Source organism: Vidua macroura, chromosome 13, assembly GCF_024509145.1.
Source record: "Vidua macroura isolate BioBank_ID:100142 chromosome 13, ASM2450914v1, whole genome shotgun sequence".
In the NCBI taxonomy this organism is placed as follows: Eukaryota; Metazoa; Chordata; class Aves; order Passeriformes; family Viduidae; genus Vidua; species Vidua macroura.
The window spans coordinates 12,483,020-12,505,742 of NC_071583.1; the positions used below are offsets into that span (position 1 = coordinate 12,483,020).

General features: G+C 42.5%; 2 protein-coding genes across 2 annotated transcripts; one reads left to right on the forward strand and one right to left on the reverse strand.

The window, feature by feature from the left end:
- The first annotated feature begins 1,191 nt into the window (after window positions 1-1,191).
- On the forward strand, window positions 1,192-11,899 carry ARF4 (ADP ribosylation factor 4). Its single transcript, XM_053989067.1, has 6 exons — window positions 1,192-1,534; window positions 7,548-7,628; window positions 8,120-8,229; window positions 9,379-9,450; window positions 9,964-10,089; window positions 10,947-11,899. The coding sequence occupies exons 1-6, from the start codon at window positions 1,468-1,470 to the stop codon at window positions 11,031-11,033; spliced, it is 543 nt and encodes a 180-aa protein (XP_053845042.1). The 5' UTR covers window positions 1,192-1,467; the 3' UTR covers window positions 11,034-11,899.
- A 4,340-nt stretch (window positions 11,900-16,239) lies between these two features.
- On the reverse strand, window positions 16,240-22,231 carry PDE12 (phosphodiesterase 12). Its single transcript, XM_053989476.1, has 3 exons — window positions 20,975-22,231; window positions 19,848-19,926; window positions 16,240-19,144 (listed from the first exon to the last, which is right to left on the reverse strand). Exons 1-3 carry the CDS (start codon window positions 22,220-22,222, stop codon window positions 18,702-18,704), a joined length of 1,770 nt encoding a protein of 589 aa, XP_053845451.1. The 5' UTR covers window positions 22,223-22,231; the 3' UTR covers window positions 16,240-18,701.
- Window positions 22,232-22,723: the final 492 nt, after the last annotated feature.

The window sequence follows — 22,723 nt, forward strand, 5'->3', positions numbered from 1 at the left end:
CAGAAAGTAACTGTCCTCAAGCACAGAGAAGCTTAACTTTCCTAGCCCCCCAAAAAAAAGAAGTGTAAATACTGAATGCTCTGAACAGAGGATGGGTGAGTATTGGAAACCTAGAACTGGGCTCCTTAGATTACAGCTTCCTCATAGTTTTCATGGTTGATCAGGCTCATATTAACATTTTAGGCATGAACTAGATTTCAAGTATCATTTATTTCTTTTATAAAAATACAACTTTCCATCTTAATTTACACCAGGTTTTGGGTTCAGAAGAACATAATTTAGAATTAGAATAAGGTTTTCAACATCATACCTAAGAGCAGTTGTGGATGCCCCATCCCTGAAAGTGTTCAAGGTGGGGTTGGACTGGGCATTGAGTACGTAATCTAGTGGAAGGTCCTTGTCTATGGCAGGGGCGTGGAATAAGATGATCCAACCCTTCCAAACCAAACCATTTTATGATTCTATGAAAAGAACAGCCTCAATTTTCTGGCTTAGTAGACAGATGTTAGGACCTTGTTCAGGACTATCATAATAATGATCATTAACGATGTTTTTCTTCAGTAAAGGATAAGTAAATACCTGCTGTTGAATAGAACGTTGAGCCGAGCCTGGTTCAGTTTTACTCCGCTCTTAGGTCCCTGTGTCTGGCGCTCCCTGCCCGGAAGCCGAGAGTGGTTTGGTGCCACACTCGGGGCCTCTGGGGAGGGTCAGGGCGGGGTCCTGCTGTGACCGGGATGCCTAATAATTACTGTAGTAGTGGATATATATACACAATTAATAACAGTACAGTAATATGTCACAGCGCTGCCTTTTGTTGGTTTATTTCGGTGTGGTTTTTAGAGTTTTGGGGGGGGTGCTTTTGTTTTTTTCTTTATTAAATGTCCTTGTCGCTATTGGGGTGCTTTTGGAGCCTCTCCGAGGATTGGTTTCACCAGTCTCTCCCTGCCTGCCGGGAGCGGGACCTGTTGCCGTCGGCCCGCCCGGCGGCTGCGAGCGGAGCGTTACCGGGGCTGCCACCTGTCCCCGCGGCCAGGGCGGGGCCCGCCGCAACCGGCGTGCCCCGCGCGACCCGGAAGCTGCGCGGGGCTGGCGGGCGCGCCCGCCTACATCCCCCGTCGTGCCCCGCGGCGATGGCAAATAAGCGCGGGGCGCAGAGCTGCGCAGCGCATGCTGGGAGCCGTAGTCCTCGCCGCGCCGCGGCCCTGTGGCGGAGGGCGGTGCCGCGACCGGGGGATGTGGCGAGCGTGACGTGATCGTGTCCGCGTTGGAGCCGGGGCGGCCGCGGCGAGCGTGACGTGGCAGAGACCGAGCGAGGTCCCCGGTCACAGAGCACCCGCCGCCGCTGCCGGGCTCGCCTCGCGCGCGGAGAGATCCGTGCGCACACCGGCCGGGCCGCGCTCCCTCCTGCCCTCCTTCCCTCCTTCCCTCAGCGCTCCCCCGCCGCCGCCCAGCGCCGCCGGAGCCGCCATGGGCCTCACCATCTCCTCGCTTTTCTCGCGCCTCTTCGGCAAGAAGCAGATGCGCATCCTTATGGGTGAGGGCCACCGCAGAGCCCGGACCGGCTGGGGCCGCGCAGCCGAGTCCCGCCGGAGGGGGGAGGGGAGGCCGCGGGACGGGCCGCGGGTCACGGCGGGGGAATCGCCCTGTCCCGGACTGCGGGGCGCGGACACCGCGCTGTGCCCGTCCCATGGGCTGGGGGGGGCGTTGGGAGAGCGGCGGCGAGGGGAGGGGGTGAGGATCGGGCTGTATTTGCCCTTCCTTTTCTCCCGCCGTTTGCCCGTTCCCCTCCCTGCCTCGCCCGGCGCTCCCCGGTCCCGGCGAGGCCGAGCCCCGTTCCCGCAGCTGCGCCGGGCCGCGCGCGGAACAAAGATGGAATTGCGGCCGGGCAGGGCCGCTGTCCCCGGGCTAGGGGCCGAGCGAGCCCCGCGCCCCGGCCGTGCCCTCCTGCCCCGGCACTGCGGCTCCGCGAGCTGGATGTGACAAAGCCCGGTGTGTGCAACACCAGGGGCCTAAGAACTGCCGTATAATGGCCGATTTTCGGCAGCTGCAGGGAGCTGTAGTGTCTGTATCCTGACTCTCGTGAAAGGGCGTTTCGGTATAGCCTCCGTGGGCATTAGTTTTGTGCCTCGCGTACAAACGGGTAAAACCCTCTAGGCAGCTCTTCCAGTGCTTGCTTAGTCTTACTGTCTCCCCCGATAATGATTTATTTTTAATATCCATTTCTTTTGAAATTATCTGTTCCCTTGATACGGACTGTGTAGGAGTTGAAGCCAGTGGCTCTTGAAGATTCTCACTTTCAGATTGTAGTTCAAAAGGTCAAAGCCAGCACATACTGCATTGGTATTTCCTCCTCCGCTTCGAGTTCTTCCCTGCCTTCTTCCACCCACCTACCCACCCCTGCAAGCTTTATGTACAAACAGTTCTTAGCCTCTAATTTTTTGTCAGATTCTGTTACCAAAGTGAATGGAATTTGGTTCATGGCCGTTGACCGAAGTAGCTTGTCCTAAGGAAATAAATGAAGTGCTCATGTGGATATACCAGCTAGGGGAGTGGGTTCTAACTGTGAAACTTCCTGGCACACACCCATCCTTAGTGCTGCCTGGATATGCACAGCAGACACAGTAGTGCAGCTTTTTAAATTTATAGTCTTTCAGGTTCTCCATCTATTTTGTGATGGTAAAGTTTGTTATTGCATACCCAGTAATTTTTATTGTGTCTTAACTGCTTGAAATTAGAGACTCTCATCCATTTCAAGATAATCCAAGTCATTTTAGTCTTCAAGGCAACTTAGTACATGTGCTGGTTTCAAGGAGGTGATTAGGTTGTCTCCCTAACAGCCAGACTCTTCATATGACTCTTAATGAATGAAGTCAAGTCTTCAAGTGAGCTTGACTGTAGGATGTAGGATGACACAGAATCTGTGGTATTTGTAGTTCTGTTACTTTTTGCAAAGTACTGAAAACAGGAAAGTGATGTCATGCAGATCTAAACCATTTGCAAGGCTCTTCATTGGTAGGAAATGAGGTTGAATTTAGGTTAGAGATGGCTTTGGAAGGTGCATTTTTTAACAGTTGTTTCAAATGAATTTATTTTTGTATTTCTTAAGTTTTTTTATTTTAAGGCCTTGTTTTAAAATGTAGGGCTGGATCAGGGCACAGGACAGCACTGTATTTGTTAGGTAGTATAGGAGAGTAGAACTTGGGGTATATTGTGGTGAGAGTCTGTTACAGAAGATAAACTGGATGTTTAGAAGCAGAATGTTACACTGACTATGACATAATTTGCATATAACTGTAACACTAAAACTAATCTCTTCATAGCATTCTACATCATATATCAGCACTTTGAGGAGGGATGTCTGGATGAATACTGGGATAGAGTTAAAACTTCTCCTCAAGGTTATAATGTTTAATGTATGGTTTGAAATGGGGCTGTACGAGGCCAGTCATTTAAGTTTCCATATGTAGAACACCAATTAAGAAATATATTTATGGGGTAAAGTACTTAGGAGAAAAATATTATGTGAGTTGATATCAACAGACAATTAATTTATAATTCTAACTTCCTTTTCACAGCTTTCTTCTGTTTCTGCTGACTTGAAGATAAATTAGAATTAATTTAGCTCCTAAAGCAGACTTTGTGTTATTGAATTTTGCACACCTTGAGTATTTCTCATCAGGGGCCACTACCAACAGCACTCACTTATTTTTTATGTTCTCAAATTCCATTTATGATATGAAGTGGATATTTAATGTTATACTGTTACTGACACTTTGTTTATTTTTAAAAATACACTAGTGTAAGTAAGTATTTTTCAAAAATATTAAGTTACTATTCAGAAGAAATGCACATGAAGAAGATTCATGCATTTTCTTTATAAATAGGCATAATATCAGGGAAAAGAAAGGACTGTGGGGTAGGGCTGAGTGTCTGAAAGTCAGAATCAGCAACTGGGGCATTAAGAGTAGAAACACTGAGTCCTAACCCTACATGTACCTATCTTCACTGATGGTTTTTTTGTCCTTGAAATAAAACATACCCATTTCAGTATCATAATTTAGTTTCTGTGTCTTGGTGTAGTTGTGCAAGTGTTAACTGATACAGTAACTACTCAGGAGCTTCAAATACAAAAAGGTATTATTAAATACATTTGGTGGAAAATGTCAGATTCTTTGGAAATTATGTCACTGCAACAGATCATAATAATTTAGCTGTTTTTTTATTTGGCAGGTGTTGTTTTAGACAACTGTTGCTTTGCATGCTGTTGGCTTTCTGTAGTTTTTATGAAGTTTTGTGCCGTGATAAGAGTGGCAGCTTGATATTCAGCCACCAGTGATCAGAGTAGGAAGTTGGTTAATGAAGGATGTGATGTGGTCAGGGATGATGTACCTAGGGACAAGTGAACTAGAAGCTTGAGATTTAGAAAAACAACTGACAGGCTGTGAATAAAACACTTTTTAAGAGTAGTAAAGGGCTAAGAACCACAGTGATTTTAGCACTGCCTGAAAGCATTGTAGATATTTTTTCTCCAGCTAGAGGAAGAGGATGTTTGATTCAGTTTCAAGGTGAATGGTTGCGAGTACAGGTCTGCATTTCCCATTTGTACTTTACTGTAATCTTGGTTTTTTGCAGTACAACAGCTTAACGTTATACCCTTCATCAAGTCTCTTACACCTTGGTCTTGACAATGGTCAGTCAGGCAGAATCAGTGAAAATATAGAATTGGGAATTTACTTTGTTTGGGGATTTAAGATGTGACTTTTAGTCTTGGTAAAGTTTATGTTGTGGCTCATAGTAGCTCCTAGGTTTACATTTAGTGTTCCAGTTCAAATGTAAACTTGTTTATTCTTGGATTACTAAAAGCAGTAGTTACACTTCCTACCAGCTCAAAAGATTAAATGTGATTTAGTGCTCAGAAATTTTTGTAAAGGGTGGTAAATTACAAATTGGAGTAAGAAATATGAATGGAGGCTATGCTTTTCATGACTTGCTTCTTTAGACTTCATGACATATGCAGTTTGGCCAAAAGAGGAGGTTTTTGCAAATAGGGTCACGGGGATTTGCATAAGGTCCTTCCCTCAGTTAAGCTTCTGCCTCAAGTGTGAAGTCAGAAGAAGAAAAATGTACCCATAACCCTGTAGCTCAGCCTGCCTTGGTGCAAAGTCCAACAGCTTAATCAAGAGTTGTGGGTAAGAGTGGATTTAAGCAAAGTCTGGGCTTTGTGCTTACATAGGCACTGTAGCCTTCTACCAGCACCACTGAGGTGCACAAGCATAGAGTGGGTAAATGGGGCAATATTTTCATAATATACCAAGTAGTTTAAGATTCTTGACTAGTTTCTAATTTCTTAAGTCTGAGTCATGTCTTCAAATGGATCTTGTTACTCTCTGTACATTCTTTGGAATGAGATTAGCTTTTTTCTTTATCTGTGTTGGTATAAACCTCAAATACACTCGAGCAGTTTGTGTAGACAATGGCATCTTTCCTATATTGGTAATTTTAACAGATCTTGTCAGTGTTTGTTATATTGATAACGGAGTAATTTTTTTGGTGGGGAGCAATAAGAGAAGAGTTTTGAGTAGTAGTTGTAACTCTTATTGGTTCACTAAATTATCTTATTGTTAATTTACTGGAAAAAACCCCTATCATATCATGTACAGGCACTATATGTACTAATGAAGGTCTGCATGTCCTACAAGTGCTTACTTGAGGTTGAGCTGTGTGAAAATAGTGTTGGGCTTCAAGCATTGTGCTGTTAAAAACATTGGTTTTCAGCATAGGTGGAGTATTTGAGGGTTCTGAAGTCGACTTAGAGGGTTTTGTAAAGTGACCTGACACTTAAATGGTGTGGGGAAAATTGTGGCATTTACAAGTTTCATGACTGGCAAACTCTTGTGCAATTTCTGCTGCACCATGACTTTTTTTGTTCATGTTTGTGTGTGGTTCTGAAGGAGACCAACACTTAAACAATAGCAAACTCAAACCCCTTACATTTCATTTGGAGCATTTTGAGAGTCAAGGAGCTTTTGTTTTGATGGTACATTTCCACCCCACCCCCTTTCTTTCATGCTGTCATGACATTAAGAATTAAAACAACTTTTTTTTTTTTTTTTTTTAACATGCAATGACATTACCAGAGAAACTGCATTGGTATGTTTAATCCTGTGCACACTATTAGAATATAGGACAATTATAGAAAGGGTTTTTAAAATTAGTTTGCTGCAACAGCAGTTTGTGTCTTGAGAAAAAGGAGCTTTTTCAAGAGTTTGGTTTCATTCTGAATGAGCAGGTAATTTTGAATCCCCTTTTTTTTGCGATGCTAAGGAAATATTTGTATTATTAACAGCAAGTCACCAAACCACTTAAAGCTTAATATATTGCAGTTGCAAAGTAGGAAGTTAACTCGGAATGCTTAAGAATGTGTGTTATCCTTATAAAATGAGGATAGCATTTGGTTTCTTGCAAAAGCGTTAATTAATTCTTTTGATGGGAGGTATTTTTGTTTGGGCGAATGTTACTGACAAAAGAGACAATTTGTGCTGTTGTGTTTAGTACCTGCTGTTTATGGAAGTGCTTGTGTGCTAGGTATTGGGTTCTAATTTAAAGAATTCTATTTTGAGTTACATTTATGTGTTCTAAAATGCTTAACAATAAGCAGTTTCACAAACAGTTTTAGAAAACTACAGTGTATGCTTGCAGTGTTGGTGATAATGTTTAAAAAATGTCGTTAAGGCTTTGTTTTATTTCTGAAGTGTCCCATATTTACCACGTAGCTTACATTGAAAAACAGCAAGCTTAAGTTTTTAGAAACAGAACAGCAAATTTAAGTGCAGAAGGTCTTCTGTAATGACCAACAGTCATTAGGAGGACACTCCTAATGGAAGCATCCTAGTGGATCTCACTGTATGGAAATGATATTCTGAAGAATACCTACAGCCCTTGTGGTATATATATGGAGGGATAATGAGAGCTGCCTGATGTTTGTGGTTTTTTCAGTGCTAAAGAAATATTTTAGCAAAGGGAGGAGAAGCTGGAGTAAGGGACAAGAAGTGTCTTTCATGTATAGTGCCAGCTTGCATTGGTCCACATGTGCCTGGGAAGCTGAGCTTTGCCAGAGGTTGAGTAAAGGAGGCATTCCCCAGCTTAGTGAAGTAACAAATATGTGATCAGTTAGAAATTGTGTGCTGCTTGTACATTGTTGCTAGGCTTTAAAAATCTTTCTGATTTACACAGAAGAAGCTTTCAACGTGAATGATAAAGCTTAATTAACACAAATACTAAGGAAGATTACTTGAAACTTGTGAGCCTGTAGGTTGTGAATGAAAGCATCTTATGAGCTTGTTTTCTTCATGACTTGTTCTCTCTCAGTGCTGGGTAGAGGAGATGGGGAAAAACATACAGTAGTTTATCAGCAATGAGTTAAGAGTGTTTAAAAAGCTGTTCTCAGTAAAAAAAAAACTAATACTCTGCATGTAAAATGACATGCTTTTAAATTAGAAGGCTGTAGTTCAGTTTGTGAACTAAAGCAAGTTTTCTCTTCCTTCTAGTTGGTTTGGACGCTGCCGGTAAGACAACCATTCTTTATAAACTGAAACTAGGAGAAATTGTGACCACAATTCCCACTATTGGTAAGATCACCGGTTCTTATATCTTTATTCTTGTTATTCTAAACCTGACGGGCCTCTGAAGAGTGCAGGGATTTGCTATCTTTGTGGTTAGAATAAGAATCAAGACAAACATAACTGTCTGGTACTGCCATAACATAACTGTGTCAGACCAAAGAGACATCCACACCAGAATCCAGCTACTGACTGTGGCCAGTAGCAGATGCTCAGGAGGATAGGAACCAGATCAGTAGCACCACTTCCCCCAAACACCATGAGCCTCACAGTTTGTGGCTGAAAGATTTGCTCAACCACTTGGACTTGGATTTAAGTGATTTGTGTTTTTTCACCCTTCAATCAGTTTTCTTCCTGATTTACCAGTTCAGTATTGATAAGCCATTTTATACATATTTGGGAGAAGTGTACCTTAGGAAGTATCTATCTTTAACATAGTTGGAATTATGTTTTAACCCTAGAATTAACTATTTCTAATTACTGAACTCCTTCATTTTTAGGTTTTAATGTGGAGACGGTAGAATATAAAAACATTTGTTTCACAGTTTGGGATGTTGGTGGTCAAGATAAAATTAGACCTCTTTGGAGGCATTATTTCCAAAACACACAGGTAAGAGTACTCAGATGACAATAGTTAAAGACCTACTTTGTAAAGCCTCATTGTGTTTTGCAGAGTACATGTGGAAAGTTGTTTTCTTTCTTTCAGAAAGGCTCTGCACTACTTCCTGCAACTTCTGAGAGTACCTAGATTTTATCCTAGTTGAAGCTAATTTGTTCCCCCGAAGGCTTCAAACCTAGTTGTGAGTGTAGCGTCTCAATGATCAAGTCCTTTAGGATCTACCAATGTTCTGTAATGTACCAGAGCAACTGGTTTGTTGTGAGGAACTCTTAAAATATATGCCTTTTACTATGCTAAATCAGTGTTTTCAGTAAGCTGAGCATCTACAGTATGGTAAAAGATCTTGTTACTAGTTGATTGAGAAGTGCTAGCTTCACAATTACGTGACTACCATCAGTTTTTGGGACATAAATGTGATACCTTTGGTTTACAAGTAGTGAGGAAAGTTGGTTATTAGTATCAGAAAACTTCTGGAGTGAGTTTGTTTGAGTGGGTTTTTTTGTGTTGAATATAGAATTGTTTCCATGATATTTGTGTGCAGCATGATGCATATGATTGGTGCAGAAAAACACAGAGGTCTGGACTGGCAAAAGGGACCTTGCACCACCATAATGTTGTGAATAGAGTAATACTTAATTTCAGTTCCTTATTACTATCCTATAACTAAATACTTCTAAAAGATACTTGTCTTTCCTTGAAGAGAGTGATAAAAGCAAGGTTTTCAGACTGAAAGGTTAAGAGTGAATTGTGTAAGAAGAACACTGGAATAACAGAGATGCTATTAGAAGTACTGTTTGATACAAACTTCTTTAAACAAATTCAGGCATTAGGGTGTGGGTTTTTTCAGTTAAATATGAGGTGGTGAAACACTTGTGATTTTCAATACAGTGAGTGAAAGGGGAGGGGGAAGAGTTAGTTTATGTGATTTTGCTGCATTTTTTCCCCCTAACTTTATTTTGAAGTTGAGACTTAGGTAGTTGTTCAGACACACATCATGCATTGTTTAAACAGAACTTTCTGTTAAATTTGTCCCCTTTCTTAGGTAAGCAATCACAATATTCAATATGAGTATTTTGGTGGTTTAAGAATAGTGCTGCACATTTACATTGTTTTTTTTCAAATCTGCATAACTTTCTACAGGGCCTCATTTTTGTGGTAGACAGCAATGACAGAGAGAGAATCCAGGAAGCAGCAGAAGAGCTGCAGAAAATGGTAAATATCAATATCTTCTGAGGTATAATTGTTAGACTGACTTGTTCTATTTTTGAATGTTTGTCAGGTTCCCTAAGAGATTTAGGATTTTACAGTTTTAGGGAGACTGTACAGTGTGTATTGTATTCAGCTGGTAATTCTGGGTCACACAGTGCACCAAGTTGTAATTTCCACTCTGTAGAGAACCAGTAATGTGTCAGAACCTTTCATTCATGAAACCTTGATAGAAATGCAGCAGGAAAAGAATTTTGGAAGAACAGATTGGTGCTAGAGAATATTTCATCAGCAAGGTGCTCATAAATTTAAACTTTTAAATTGAAAGGTGACTTCCTTAATTGCAGGAGTTCTGTTGTATACTAGTTAAATTTCACTCAATACATATTAGTGACTTCAGGAGCAAGAATGAAAATGTTTACAACCCTTAATTCAGTATTTAGATTGTTTTAGTGTTTGTTGAAGTAACTGACTTACTTAACTGAGGCAATTGAATAACATGCCTGTTTTTTCTGTTAGCTTCAGGAGGATGAGCTGCGAGATGCAGTGCTGCTGCTGTTCGCAAACAAACAGGATCTGCCAAATGCCATGGCAATCAGTGAAATGACAGATAAACTAGGCCTTCAGTCTCTGCGTAACAGAACTGTAAGTGCTCAACTTTCTGACTGCTGAGCTCTTTTCTCCCTCTATTATATATCATAAAAGTAAAGTTCCTCTAAGGGAAAGGATAGTTTTTACCTCTTTCTGTAGAAAGATGCACACACCCGCTGTTAAACTTCATAATGCATAATTCAGGTCCTTGTTCAAAATAAGTGGTTTAGAAGTATAATCCAGTGCATACAGCTGTTAGAGGTGTTTCATTTCTCACCTTTTTCTGAAAACATACAAACATGTCATTGAAATGCAGACATCCAGCAGTGATGAGCTTTCCTGTTTTCTCAGTATTCTGGGAGAACAAATGCATTCTGCATTCCCACCTCCAGGAGGAAATTACGTAGCTTCTAAAACATTAGATTTCATCTGCTCAAGCTTTAGAGACCCAGGTTTGCTTCACATGAACCATCCCACCTTTTGTAATCTGAGTGTCTGTGTTGGCGTACTAAGATCCTGACCGTAGAAGCTGTTTCAGAGGTCCATTCATGTAGATAATTCCATGTTCACTTCCTAAAGAGCAGTCTTTCAGAGACAAGAAGTAGTTTTCAGCATTTAAACCAAATACAAGTTCTGTATTTGTTTCTTGATGCCTTAAGCTATGTTGTAGCTTTTACTAGGCCAGCACTTCAATTTCTGGATAATGTCTGAACCTCCTCTACACTACATGTACTTTTCAAAATTTTTAAAAATACCATTTGTTCAATCTTGACTCACAGCACAAAACACGATTTAAAGAACACTGGTATAACACACAATTATAACAACACTAAAGAGTGTCACATACTGTCATAACTTAGCTTGCATTTTGTCAGTATTTAAATGGAATTTTTGTGTTTCTGCATTAACAGTGGTATGTCCAGGCTACCTGTGCTACACAAGGAACTGGTCTGTATGAGGGACTTGACTGGCTGTCAAATGAACTCTCGAAACGCTAATTCCAACTGGATGACTCTTTCACCAGGGACATGTTTGATATAAGTGGTCTAGGCTTGTTACAACAAAATTAGTTTGCATCTTGGTTATTACAGTATCTGGAACTGATATTTGGGCAGGATATTACAGCGTTTCAACTTGTTTCGTTGCCAATTTATTGTTTACCGAGCTACATGTTGCAAAGGTAGCAATATGCTTGGGTAAAAATCTCCTTAACTTGGAAAAAGTGTATCTTCTGATTTTATTCCCCTTGTTAGCCTAAATGCCTGAATATAGTTATTGTGACATCTTTAAGATCTGTTTTGAATACTCTTTGAGCCCCAATAAATTAATGTTTTAATTTTTTTTCTCCCTGCTACTGTTAGTTTACTGATGCCCTGTTTCATTCCTCAGACAGTCTGCTGATTTAAAAATGTAGCATTCCGTATGTATTTATTTCTCTCCCTTGCCAAAAAAATTTCCTAATACTGCTTGTTCCAAGCCAAGGAAATGCTCCAAAACACTATACAAATCTACTGCACTGAGGAACATTTTATTAATCCTTGGGTTCTGTCAGCCCAACTTGCCTTTGTGTGAATTGGATTTGATGGGTAGAATAGTTCTGTGCTGGTTGCGAAGAGCTCATGTTGAGGTTGTTTTTAATATTCAGCAGATTGTCTTCCTTTATATTGTATCTTTTTTTATGTTGCATGTTGCTTTTTGGTATCAGCCTGACTATTTTTGCCCAGTGTATAATAGTTCTGCTGAAGTTTTACTGTTTGTTGGTGAACATATCTTCATAAGGAAATTTTGGAAAATTCATCAAACTCAATGGATTCGTTTCTTCATAACCCACTTGGAATTATTCCTAATAAAATGATAAAATGTATAGTTCCGTGTATTCTCTTCTTGATTCCTGAAATAGTTGAATGCAAATTATCACTTATTCTTTTTCCATATACTGAGCTTTCCTGCAGCTTGAATATGAACACCAGTCTCAAATTTTCATTTATTTGGAGCTGTGTAGAGTGGGACATGGAAGGGAGGCAACCAAGTTGTATACAGTGCAGTAGAGTAGTTGTCATCGGGGCTTACATAATTCTGTAATGTCTTTTGAAGTTGTAAATCTAAAATTCCTTTCAAGATGTCCAGATATGAAAATACTAACAGTTAAAAAATTGTAATAAAACAAATTTGAACTGCCTGAAAAGCATGCATGTCTGTTTTATAGTTTTATCTACATGTCAAAACCTGCATGGGTCCCAGCAGGAGAGTCACACGTTCTGTTGGTGGCTAGCTGGGAAGGTAACCTGAGTGCTTTTACAGGGATATAGCAAATATTATAATAATGCTGATAATCGCCTCCCAAAAATCATCTCTACACAACTGCTACTGTCTGTTTTCATATTTCTGTCCCATTACACTTTTGTAGTTCAAAAGGCACAAATTGATAAGTGTTTTGAGGCTGCTACTAATGGGTAGTTTAGAATCTATTTTTCTGTTGCCTGTCTGCTGTATAGAAGCAAATACTGCTCAACCCTCCAAGTGAAATGTGCTGTCCTATTGATTGGATGTCTTTAGGAACCCAAAGCATGATTCTCTTGCAGTTTCAGAGTAAGTGCTTCTCATTTTCCACCCAGGTCTGGTTGTGACAAGGTGTGGTATACTCAAGCTAGTTTTGGTTCAGAACACCTTCCTGGGCAGCTTCTGCTGTAAGTGAGATTTGAGTTCTTAGGAGGTGCTGTTACTGTGAGCACAGCTAAGCAGGGAGCTTTCCAGAGTTTTTGAATACAGTCCTTAAATGTCTTCAATGTGTAACGGAAACCCAGGAGACAGTGTAAGGTGAGAAGGGTTTTGCCTGCACCTTTAATGAATTGCTGATTACTTATTAACCAAAGCTGATATACCCATGCATTTGATCGGTAGCTGTTGATGTGCACATTTCTGGCAATGCACTTCCTTGAATTAAACCTTAAAAGGTACACCTTGTTCAGAAGAGACAGCTTGTCTCTAATACAAGATGGTTTTTGTAGTCCCAGTAGGTTAAAATAAACAATGCTTGTTACACAGTTAGAGGTACTCTTTAAATTAAACAGTAGATACTTAAATTAGGCCTATTACCATGAAGGAAACACTCTGCTTGGTAGAGATTTAATTATTTAAATGAGTAAGAAGTTTAGGTGAGCTCTGTTGAGTCACTGTGCTTTTCAGTTGCAGCATGTGTATACAAAGTTAATATTTCTGAGTCATCATGTTTGGGTTTTTGTATCAGTAGGTGTAATTCTGCTATAAAATTAATAATTTCTCAAAGTCAGAAAGTAATGAAGATCTTGGCCCTCATTTAAGAGTGATGGAGTCTGCATGAGGGTTAAGGCTACAGCTTGCACTGAATTGCAGTAAGACAATGTTGTATATCAGTAACAATGTACAGTACAGCCCTGTTCTTCAGAGGAAGATGAAATTCTCATGAACACCCATTTTTCTCATGTCTGTTAAGAGTTTAGATACTAACATGGTTTGTCATTTCCCTATCAGAAGTCAAGTACCTGAACTGAGCTGCTGTCCCTGAAGTTCAAAATCTTGAACAGGCATGAGACTGCTAAAAATGTGTTACTCATTCACTGTAGTGACAGAAAATCCTGAGTTCCAGTAGCTGAAATGTCTCTTTGTATACATTACCTTCTATATTCAAACACATGGGTAAGTTCTGCTGCACTGGGGAGTTAGTCAAGTAATATTTGTGTACAGGAACCTTTATTTAAGTGTGTCAGATGGTCAGCTTAACTATAGAGAACAAAATACTGAAGAAAGAGTGGGGCTTTTTTAATTTGACCATGGTGACACAATTTATTTCTCAAATATTAAGTACGTGCATGATTTTAATTTTTTAAATTGCTTACAAGAATAGCCCAGGTTATATAAAACATTGGTTTGGGGTTTGCCAGTAGAGAAAATTCAGAGCCCAGTTATTAGTCCCTTGTTAGTCTAAGAAATCCTTCTATAAAGGTCTGGACAAAGGCAGTTTGAGTGCAAGATGATGAAACTTAGCACAACTCATTGTCCAAGTATGTCTTTCCCACCCTTGTCAAGAATGGGAACTTAAGAAACTACATTTCATATGCTGCCATTGGATTTATGAATAAAGCTGAGGTGCCAAAACTGAAATGTTTAAGGCCAAACTTTCCTCTTACTGAGTAGGAAGACTTGAAACAATTTTCTTTCTATGCTAAGAATATGCGAAACAAGGGCAACCACACAATTAATTTGACATGTTGAAAGCTCTGATGCCTTAGCACACTGGGTATTTTCCCCTTGGTTTTTTCATACCATTTTTCTCCTCCCTTTTCTTCATCCTTCTCTCAATCATATTTGGCATCCTTGCTTGCTTTATCATGATAGATATAGGTACTTTACTTAATGCTTGAATTATACTTTTCAAAAATAGCAATGATACAAGAAATGTGAGAGAATTCAAGTACTGCCACAGGAGGATAAAAGATCCCTTTGTCTGGAGCAGATATGGTCAGGGGAAAGAATAACAGGAGTTTCAAGTTGCCAGACCAGTCTGAAGGATCTGGCAGAACCTGGCTGATTTTGTACGTATCAAATACACAGGCAAACATTTCACAATACTCAGAGCCTAAAAATGAGCCAAGTGTGCTGCCTTCAGAAGGTCAGTGTTTTGCATGCCCTAATATTCTTGTGAGTGATGAGTTTGTCCACAGCAGGAGCCACTGTGAAAGAAGAAACTTCTTCCTCCTGAGACAACAGCCAGGCAGGAGGAATACTGTCTCTCTTTAAGTTTAATGAATCAGAGATGGGAAATTCAAGTAGAAGGCAAATAGATTTTCCTTTTTCCTTAACAGGTGGTCTGGGAAAGTAGAGTAACAAATCCAAAAAAATCCCACACACATTGACAAAGATGCAAAGAAAATACTACCCAGTTTTTTGTTCTGAAGGGCGTGGAGCTTTCCAATTGCTGGATGAGGAACAAGTACAGGTGAGTTTAGGTTTATGAAATAAAATGGAGACAAGTTGAATGGGATTTGTACAAATGTGGGTTCTGGATGTGATTTAGAGAGGAAGAATTAATTGCTGGGTAAGGTCCAGAGATGAAGGGAGAGCCAAAATGGGAGTTAAAACCAACATATGTGCAGTAGGAAGCACCATCTGTTACCTTACACAGATGTAAATACAGCTTGGGAATGTGGGGGCTCTGGGCCAAAGGTATACCTAAGGGGTCTTTTACCCCAAAAAACTCACGAGTTTTTGAACTGTGCCTTTTCTAATCTAGACCCTGGTGTTGCATTCCCATTCTTGATGTGCGACAGGTTCCTGATACATTGTTGCTATTGGCAGTCAGCCTCTGCTGCAGTTTCCTAATTAAATGGAGGATAATGGGTCTGGAGATTCCCTAGCATCAGCTCTCAGGGCTGAATTTCTCCTAAACATAGTAAAGAATTATCTGCCACGTGCAAGGGCCTGTTCCAGTGCCGTGTTTGTCCTCACCACTTGCTTCCTGCAGATTGCAGCTTCCCTTTGCACTCCCTCTCCCCGCTCTGCGGAGAGGCAGAGGCAGCAGCCCAAGTGCCAGCATAGCAAGCGGGAGGGAGCTGCTGCTTCTCGGGAGGCAGAGCACCGGGCAAGTCTGTTCTCTGAGCAGCTCCATCTTCTGGTTCCAGGGACGAGTTACAGATTTTTAATGTTTTGGGTTTGGAAAAGACAAAGTAACCCAGTTGTAATGGATCGGTACTTAAAAATAAGAATGAGAAAATGAGAAAAACAAGAATGTTCTTTTGAGTTGTAAGGGGAGCTCATTTAGCCTATATAAGTAACACAATCACACTTCTGAACTTCACAATTACAATCTTACTGTTCTAAGTGACTGAGCTATTTCTCCTGCCGGCCCACAGCCCTGCATTACTCAGTGGAGTTTGGGTTTTTTTCTCTAATTTTTTTTTCAGAGCTGGCACTTTGTAGGCCTCTGTATTTCTGACTCAGCTGTAATGCAGTCATTTTCAGTATTTCCCTTGGTGTTGATACTGAATTCTTTCCTTGAACAGATCTTCCAATTAATTTTTCTGCCCTTTAAGATGCAATATGCTTGCAAATGTTACATCTTCAGGTATAAGTGTTCCCTCATTTAGTAAATTAGTAAAATTTATTTGCCCAGATAAGGGGTTTACAGCTTTCATTCTGTTTGCAAGATTTTCTCCTCACACATGTATCTTGAAGTTATGAATCAGCCACACTTTTATTATTAACTTTGCGGTCTAGGAGAGTACAGACATCAACTCACGCAAGACTGAATTACACATTATTTTTTTAATTAGACTTACTTAAAAAACTGATCAAAGATCCATCCAAATTATTTAGGGTCAAATTTTTCAGGGAGAGTCCATCACTAGTGCAGTGATCTAACATCCTTCATTGCCACATTCCATTTTGCTTCCCTTTTGTATCCAGAGGTGCTTTAGCTACCATATAGCTTAGCTGAAGTGCTGACTTAACAAAACCAGAAATCTGAGGGTTTACATATAGCCTGGCAAAGCTGTTGGAATAAATGAGCACCATTTCATCGAGGTCTTGTGTTATGCTTTGGGGTGGATCTGCTGGAGCAAGTTAAGATCTTGCTTCAAGCTTTCATCACCTCTTTCCACCCACCTCCAAATCTGTATCAGTTCTTTGGGCACAAAAGGCTTTAAGGTGACTAAGTTCAGGACATAAGATCCACTAAAATGATAGTACAAGCAAGAGAACTAAAAGCCCTGTATTTTTAACAGGATCACATCCCTGTTTTAGTTTGGTGTGGCATGAGCAGGAACAAGGAGACAATTCACAGGTGGTAGAGCAGATCAGGTAAGAGTTTGGGATAAGAGGGAAGGTTAACTGCCTATGTTGCTGAAAAGAAGCTGCTTTCGAAGGACATTTACATGAGCTCTTTAGCATCACAGGCTTCTACAGACTCAGACTACTGGAATTTGTCCATTTCCCTTTATCTGTGGGCAGAATTGGTGATGAAACACTGGACAATTCATGAGATTTGTCTTCTCACATCATGCTGTTTGAGACACATCTGGAGATTTATGGGCCTGCATCTTTTTAGTCTTGTATGACTTCTGAAGGTAAACCTGCCTTGAGGGGTTTGCTACTGCAGCTACCAGCATCATGTTAGATGACATGATGCAGACACTACAGCAGCAAAACATAGAAGTAATTGTATTGGAAATAACAGAAAAGAGCAGATTATTTAAAAGCTGCACATCACCACCCTTCAGAGCATAGCAATTACTATGACAAGAGACAGCACCAGCAACCCTCAGAAATATCCCACCTGAAAGTGACTTCCTGGTTTGAGTAGTGTTTAAACAGTTGAGTGAATCCCAGCTACAGAGCACCAGAATGCAGGGGAGGTGAGCAGGTGTGCAAGCAGAGAGAACACAGCTTTTATCAACCCAGGCAGACTTGTTTTGCCATGAAAGACACCAGTAACTAGAAGAAAACCCCAAACTGACAACAGTAACAGACAATTGATAAAGGGAGTTTTATTAGGTGAAAGAGGAAGATTTAGTGAATGGTTTCCAAATGCTTTTTGTTTCCTATGGATGAATGATGCAGGGCAAGAAGCTTGTTAAATGACTGAACCCACTCCAGCATATTCCATGAAGGTATAGATAAAATACACTTTCCCACATCCTACAAAATAGGGCAAACTAGGCTATTTCTAGAAAGAAAAAATGCATGTAAAAACACTTAAAAATTCAGGCTGTCTTTGTATGCAAGAGAGGAACAAAATACAACCATTGTGATAAAGTTTGCAAGTCACTTGTTATTCTTTGTAAAGATTTAGGCACAGATAATTAATGCACCACATTGTTCTGTATCTCTCCCCACCTGAAAACAGATGATATGGATAAAAAGCTCCCTCCCATCCAAAGCTGGTTGTCCTAAACTCCAGTATCTTTTATTGCTGATGACTCAAACCAGAAGGAGCATATGTTCAAAGTAGATGATCTTTCTTCATGTAGTCCAATTTCACAAGGTGTTAACATTATCCTCATTACCCATGTTATGTGGGCAAACAAATTGCTTCCAAATCAATTATAGCCTTGAATTTAATATGGCTGATTTTTGACAAAGTCCATTCACTGATAATTAAGAACATCTTTTCAGAAGTTGGTAGGTACAAGTACATTGTTCATGCAACTTACTAGAAGTTGTGCCATAGTAATGGTAAGTGATCAAGACAATTTATAAACTTAAATTACCATTACATTAATTAAAGTGGAGTCAAGTAAATCCAATTTTGGGTTTTGTGTTTATTTCTGAATTAAATAGGGTTCAATTTGTAGACTTGTCTTACAAATCAGACTAAACTCCTTTTTTTTTAAACAAAATAATTCTTAATCCTTTAAAAACATCACTAAAAAGGTGTATGATAATCCAATTTTCAAAACCCCATCTTCAATGTATTTTTTCCCATTAGCATATAAAAAGGGAAAATTTTCATGCAAGTATTCTGAATAGTGTGACAATACTCAGTAGAGCCATTAAACACATGAACTCTTCATTAATAATTTTGGCTTTACTTTTAGTAGCATACAAGTCCGGGTCTAACCTCAGTTGCCCAGAAGTACATTAAATTAAATTTCTTGTTTAAAAACCTCCAAAAGCACCATGCCAGAGCTACTCTATTTCCACTTCAAGTCACATATTAGTGCTATATGATCAGAAGGATGTGAAACACTTGGCAAAGCCTGGTGGCTTGTTATTTCTTCATGACTTGGCAATGGAATAACTTGTTCAACCTCTAGAGCGTTTCTGTCAATGAAAATGTAGTCCAGACATCCATGGAACCCACCAACATAGTTTGTATAAGCAGGTTCTCCACAAGCACTTTGCAGTTTGAAAGGATGGCTTAGAGACATACTGCACCTTTCTTCCTCCCCATTTGAGACCCAGTCTTCATGATCTTCAGCAATGCCACCACTGCTGATAAAACTGTAAGCTCCTGACGAGGGTGTGCTATTAAAATCTCCACAGAATACGACTGGGATCCTGGGATACAAGTCACATGCTACGTGCTTGATGTGAGACATGGCTACAGCAATTTGGATCAGACGGATGTTCCCACCTAAGGACATAAAAAAGTATTATTTCAAATAATGCAGAACAGCACTGGAGGTGCTCACTGGGTTGCTCATTTAAGCATATATAGCTCTGAAACAGCAATCCTGAATTTTAGAATAGTTTTCATGAATTAAGAAGCCTTTAAAGTTTGTAACTATGGAAGTTTTTGAGTAACACACAATTTCAACTTAAACTCACCCATGCAAGAACTCTGAAGCTTTAACACCCATATACAGCAGTTTTCCATTTCATGGCAACCATCCTAATAATATTCCCAAAAAGGCACAGAACCAAAAGAAAACTAACTGAGATGAGAAGAATCTCTCCTAACAGCTTCTGGAGCCCAATCTGGTTGCCCCTCCTGGCAGTACTCTGGGAGAGCTCCATGTTCAACAGGTCTGGGAAACCATAAGCACACACAAAGCTCTATTTTATGGTCTGCTTTTTGGGTGAATTGTGTGTATTGTGACTTGCCTTGCTTTCATCTGGATTCTATTGACTCCTAGGCACACTAGAAAAATAAATATATAAACAAGACCTAAGAGTCTGGCTTAATTTCATCTAGATAAGAAGTGAGGCAGGAAACCCTCAGTTCCAGAAGAAAAGGCTATAGCTGCAAAAGAATGGTGGGAAATCTGTTCTCCCAAGGAAGAGCAAAAACCTTTCCAAACCTAGTTATCCCACATACAGGAATGTGCCAAAATTACCTTTGGGGTGCCAGTATAGGTGGGTATTTGCTACACAAAGCTTCCTGGAAGGATCAGTTGTAGACTGAAGAACCAAAACCTTTAAGAGAGAAAACAGTCTTTGTTAAGTCTTAAATAGACTTATAGGTTATATATTTTAAAATGCACTAGTCAGCTTATGCCTTCATGGCAACCCAGTTCAAAGAGTCTGATGCTTATAACCAATAAACTCAATTTAGAAGCTGCACTTTTCAATGATCTTCTATATAAGGTCTGGGTATCAGCCAAAATATTACCACTACATCATTTAACAAACTTTTTTTGAATGTGTCTGGTTTGGCCATATTTTTTTGATAAGATATAGTTAAGGCTGTACCATTCTGAAACACTTTTGTATTCACTCTCTGCAACAGAGAGTGAAAAATAGAGCTAAATCTCTGTTTTTGGCAAGCAAATGTAGCATTTCATAATTGTGAAATTGAACAAAAATTTGGAGGTGATTTCAGTTATCAAAGAAATCCCATTAGTCCTACTCAGTCCATGAGCAGGAAACTTTTACTGGTATTTCTGCAATTCCTGACGCAGCCTTCTATCTTACACACTTGCACTAGCACAACAGCTCCGTGGGCAGACCCTCTGGCATCAGGAAGCTCACACTTATCCAACCTTATTTGATCCCTCCTGCCACTTGCTAAAGAGGCACTATAAAGCATACTCAACTAACTTACCTAAACTTGATTTATAAGATCTAAGTTTTATAAAATAGATTCTGACATATAAGAGTAAGTAGTGAAAAACTGGCTGGCAATACCACCAGCCAGGAATCACTGCCTGGCCCAGAATCTCAACAGCTGTCTTCATTTTAAAACAAAATAATACTGCCTTTTTTTACCAAATTTTGGTAATTCCATATATGCAGTTCAGTAAGATTTCAATGTTGTGGTTTTGATCCTAAGTTGATCTTCTCCTCTATCCATTACCTTAGCTAACAGAGAACACAGTTCCGCGTTTCAAACTCTTAATCCCTCACCTCCCTTCTGCTGCTTGAGGCTCAACAACACTGGCCCAGCTGCACCTGGAAACAGTGGGAGGAGGTGAAAGGGGGAAAGAGAGAGGGGAAAGAGAAGAAGACATGTCACAGCTGGTACCTGCAGCACAGAGGACCTCTGCAGCACCTTCTCCTGCACCAGGGGGTACTTGGCCAGCTGCTCACACAGCTCCTTGTGCAGCGGCTCTGAGAGCAGGGCTTCGCTGAAAACGATATCGTGCTGGCTGAGGAGACTGAACTTGTCCCTGCGATAGAAAGTAGCCAGGCCTTCGTGCTGCTTCTCCTTAATCCTGAACGAACCCTCCAGTCCAAAAGCATCTAGCGCCGGGGCCAAGCTGTCCACGAAAACAGATTTATCCACCTCCTGCAAGCAGATGAGGTCGGCGCTGTAGCCCGCCAGCTCCTTCTTGAGCAGGTTCTGGCGGTAGTCGATCTCCAGGGCATAGGGAGCGCAGTATGGGTAGAGCACGGTGCGGGAGAACTCCGTCTGCGCGTAGGTGTCGGCCAGGATGTTGTAGGACACGGCGCGGACGGAGCCGTGGCCGCAAACCTTCTTGGTGTACAGGTGCCGGGCGTCGAAGGTGCAGGCGCCGGGCCCGGCCTCCACGGGGCCGCTACTTTCCACCTCGAGGGCCGGGCCGTAGCGCTGCTCGCCGTCCCCGGGCGTGCAGCGCAGCTTCAGCCGCAGCCCCACCAGCGCGTTGGGCGGCGTGAACACGCGCTCGGCCGCCGCCGTCTCCACCCAGGCCTCCCCAGCCGCGTCCCCGCCGCCCGCGGGGCGCTGCTCGCGGAACCAGCGGAACAGGCAGTGCTGCGGCGCGGCGAACTCGGCGCTCACCTTGGGGCACACGGGGAAGCCAGCGAGGATCGAGCGAGGCAGGCGGAGCTCGGTGAGCGCGGGCGGGTTGCGCTCCACGCGGTACCGCGCGTCCCCGATGTGCAGCACGGCGCCGTCCTGCCAGGCAGCCGCGTTCGGCACCTCCTCCGCCACCGCCGCGCCGTCGCGGGAGAACAGCCGCACGGCCGGCACGGCCGGCACCGCCGCCTCGTCCTCCGCGCCGCCCTCCGCCCGCGCCTTCTTGCTCTTCTTGCCCGCCTTGCCGTGGCCCTTAGCGGCGTTGGTGGCGATGCGCGCCAGCGCCCGCCCCAGCGGCTCCGCCTGGTCGCGCTGCATGTGCCGAGCGCTGCCGTCGGGCAGCACGAACCGCAGGCTCAGCTTGGGCTCGGACGGCACGCAGCGCACCACGGCGCGCTCCATGGCGGCGGGCGGGCGGCCGCCACCGCCGTGCGGAGGTGCGGCGGGGGAGCCGCGGAGGCTCCGGAGGGCGGAGCGGAGCCGACGCCACATGGACCCGGCGCCGCTGCGGCTTCCGCGGGGCGCGGCCGGAACCGCCGGGCGGGGCGGGGCGGGGCCGCGCCGTCAACCGCGCGCGACGGGGGCGGGGCGGCGGGCGGGGCGGGGCTGCCGTGCCGTCAGCGCGCGGGGCAAGGGGCGGGGCCGCGCGGGAGGCGGGGACGGGGCGGGCTCGCGCCGCTGGCCGTGAGGCAGCGCCGCCTGCCGGTGACCGGGCCCCGCTCCGGGCCGGCCGCTCCTCCCGCGCCCGCTCGCTCCCGCGCCCGCGCCCCGCCGTTAACCCGCCCGCACGGCGTGAGCCAGGACGACCGGAGAACCAGCGGGTTCTGTTCCCTCGGCAGCGAAACCCCTCTACTCATCGCGGCTTCCCGGCCAACAGGTGTTCGAGGCGTGGGCGGGTCTCCCTCATAACGCCCCGATGTTAATTGCCTGTGGATAAATCCTTTAACGTCGAGGCTTTGGGTTTCTGTTCTGTTCGTGAGAAAACATTTCATG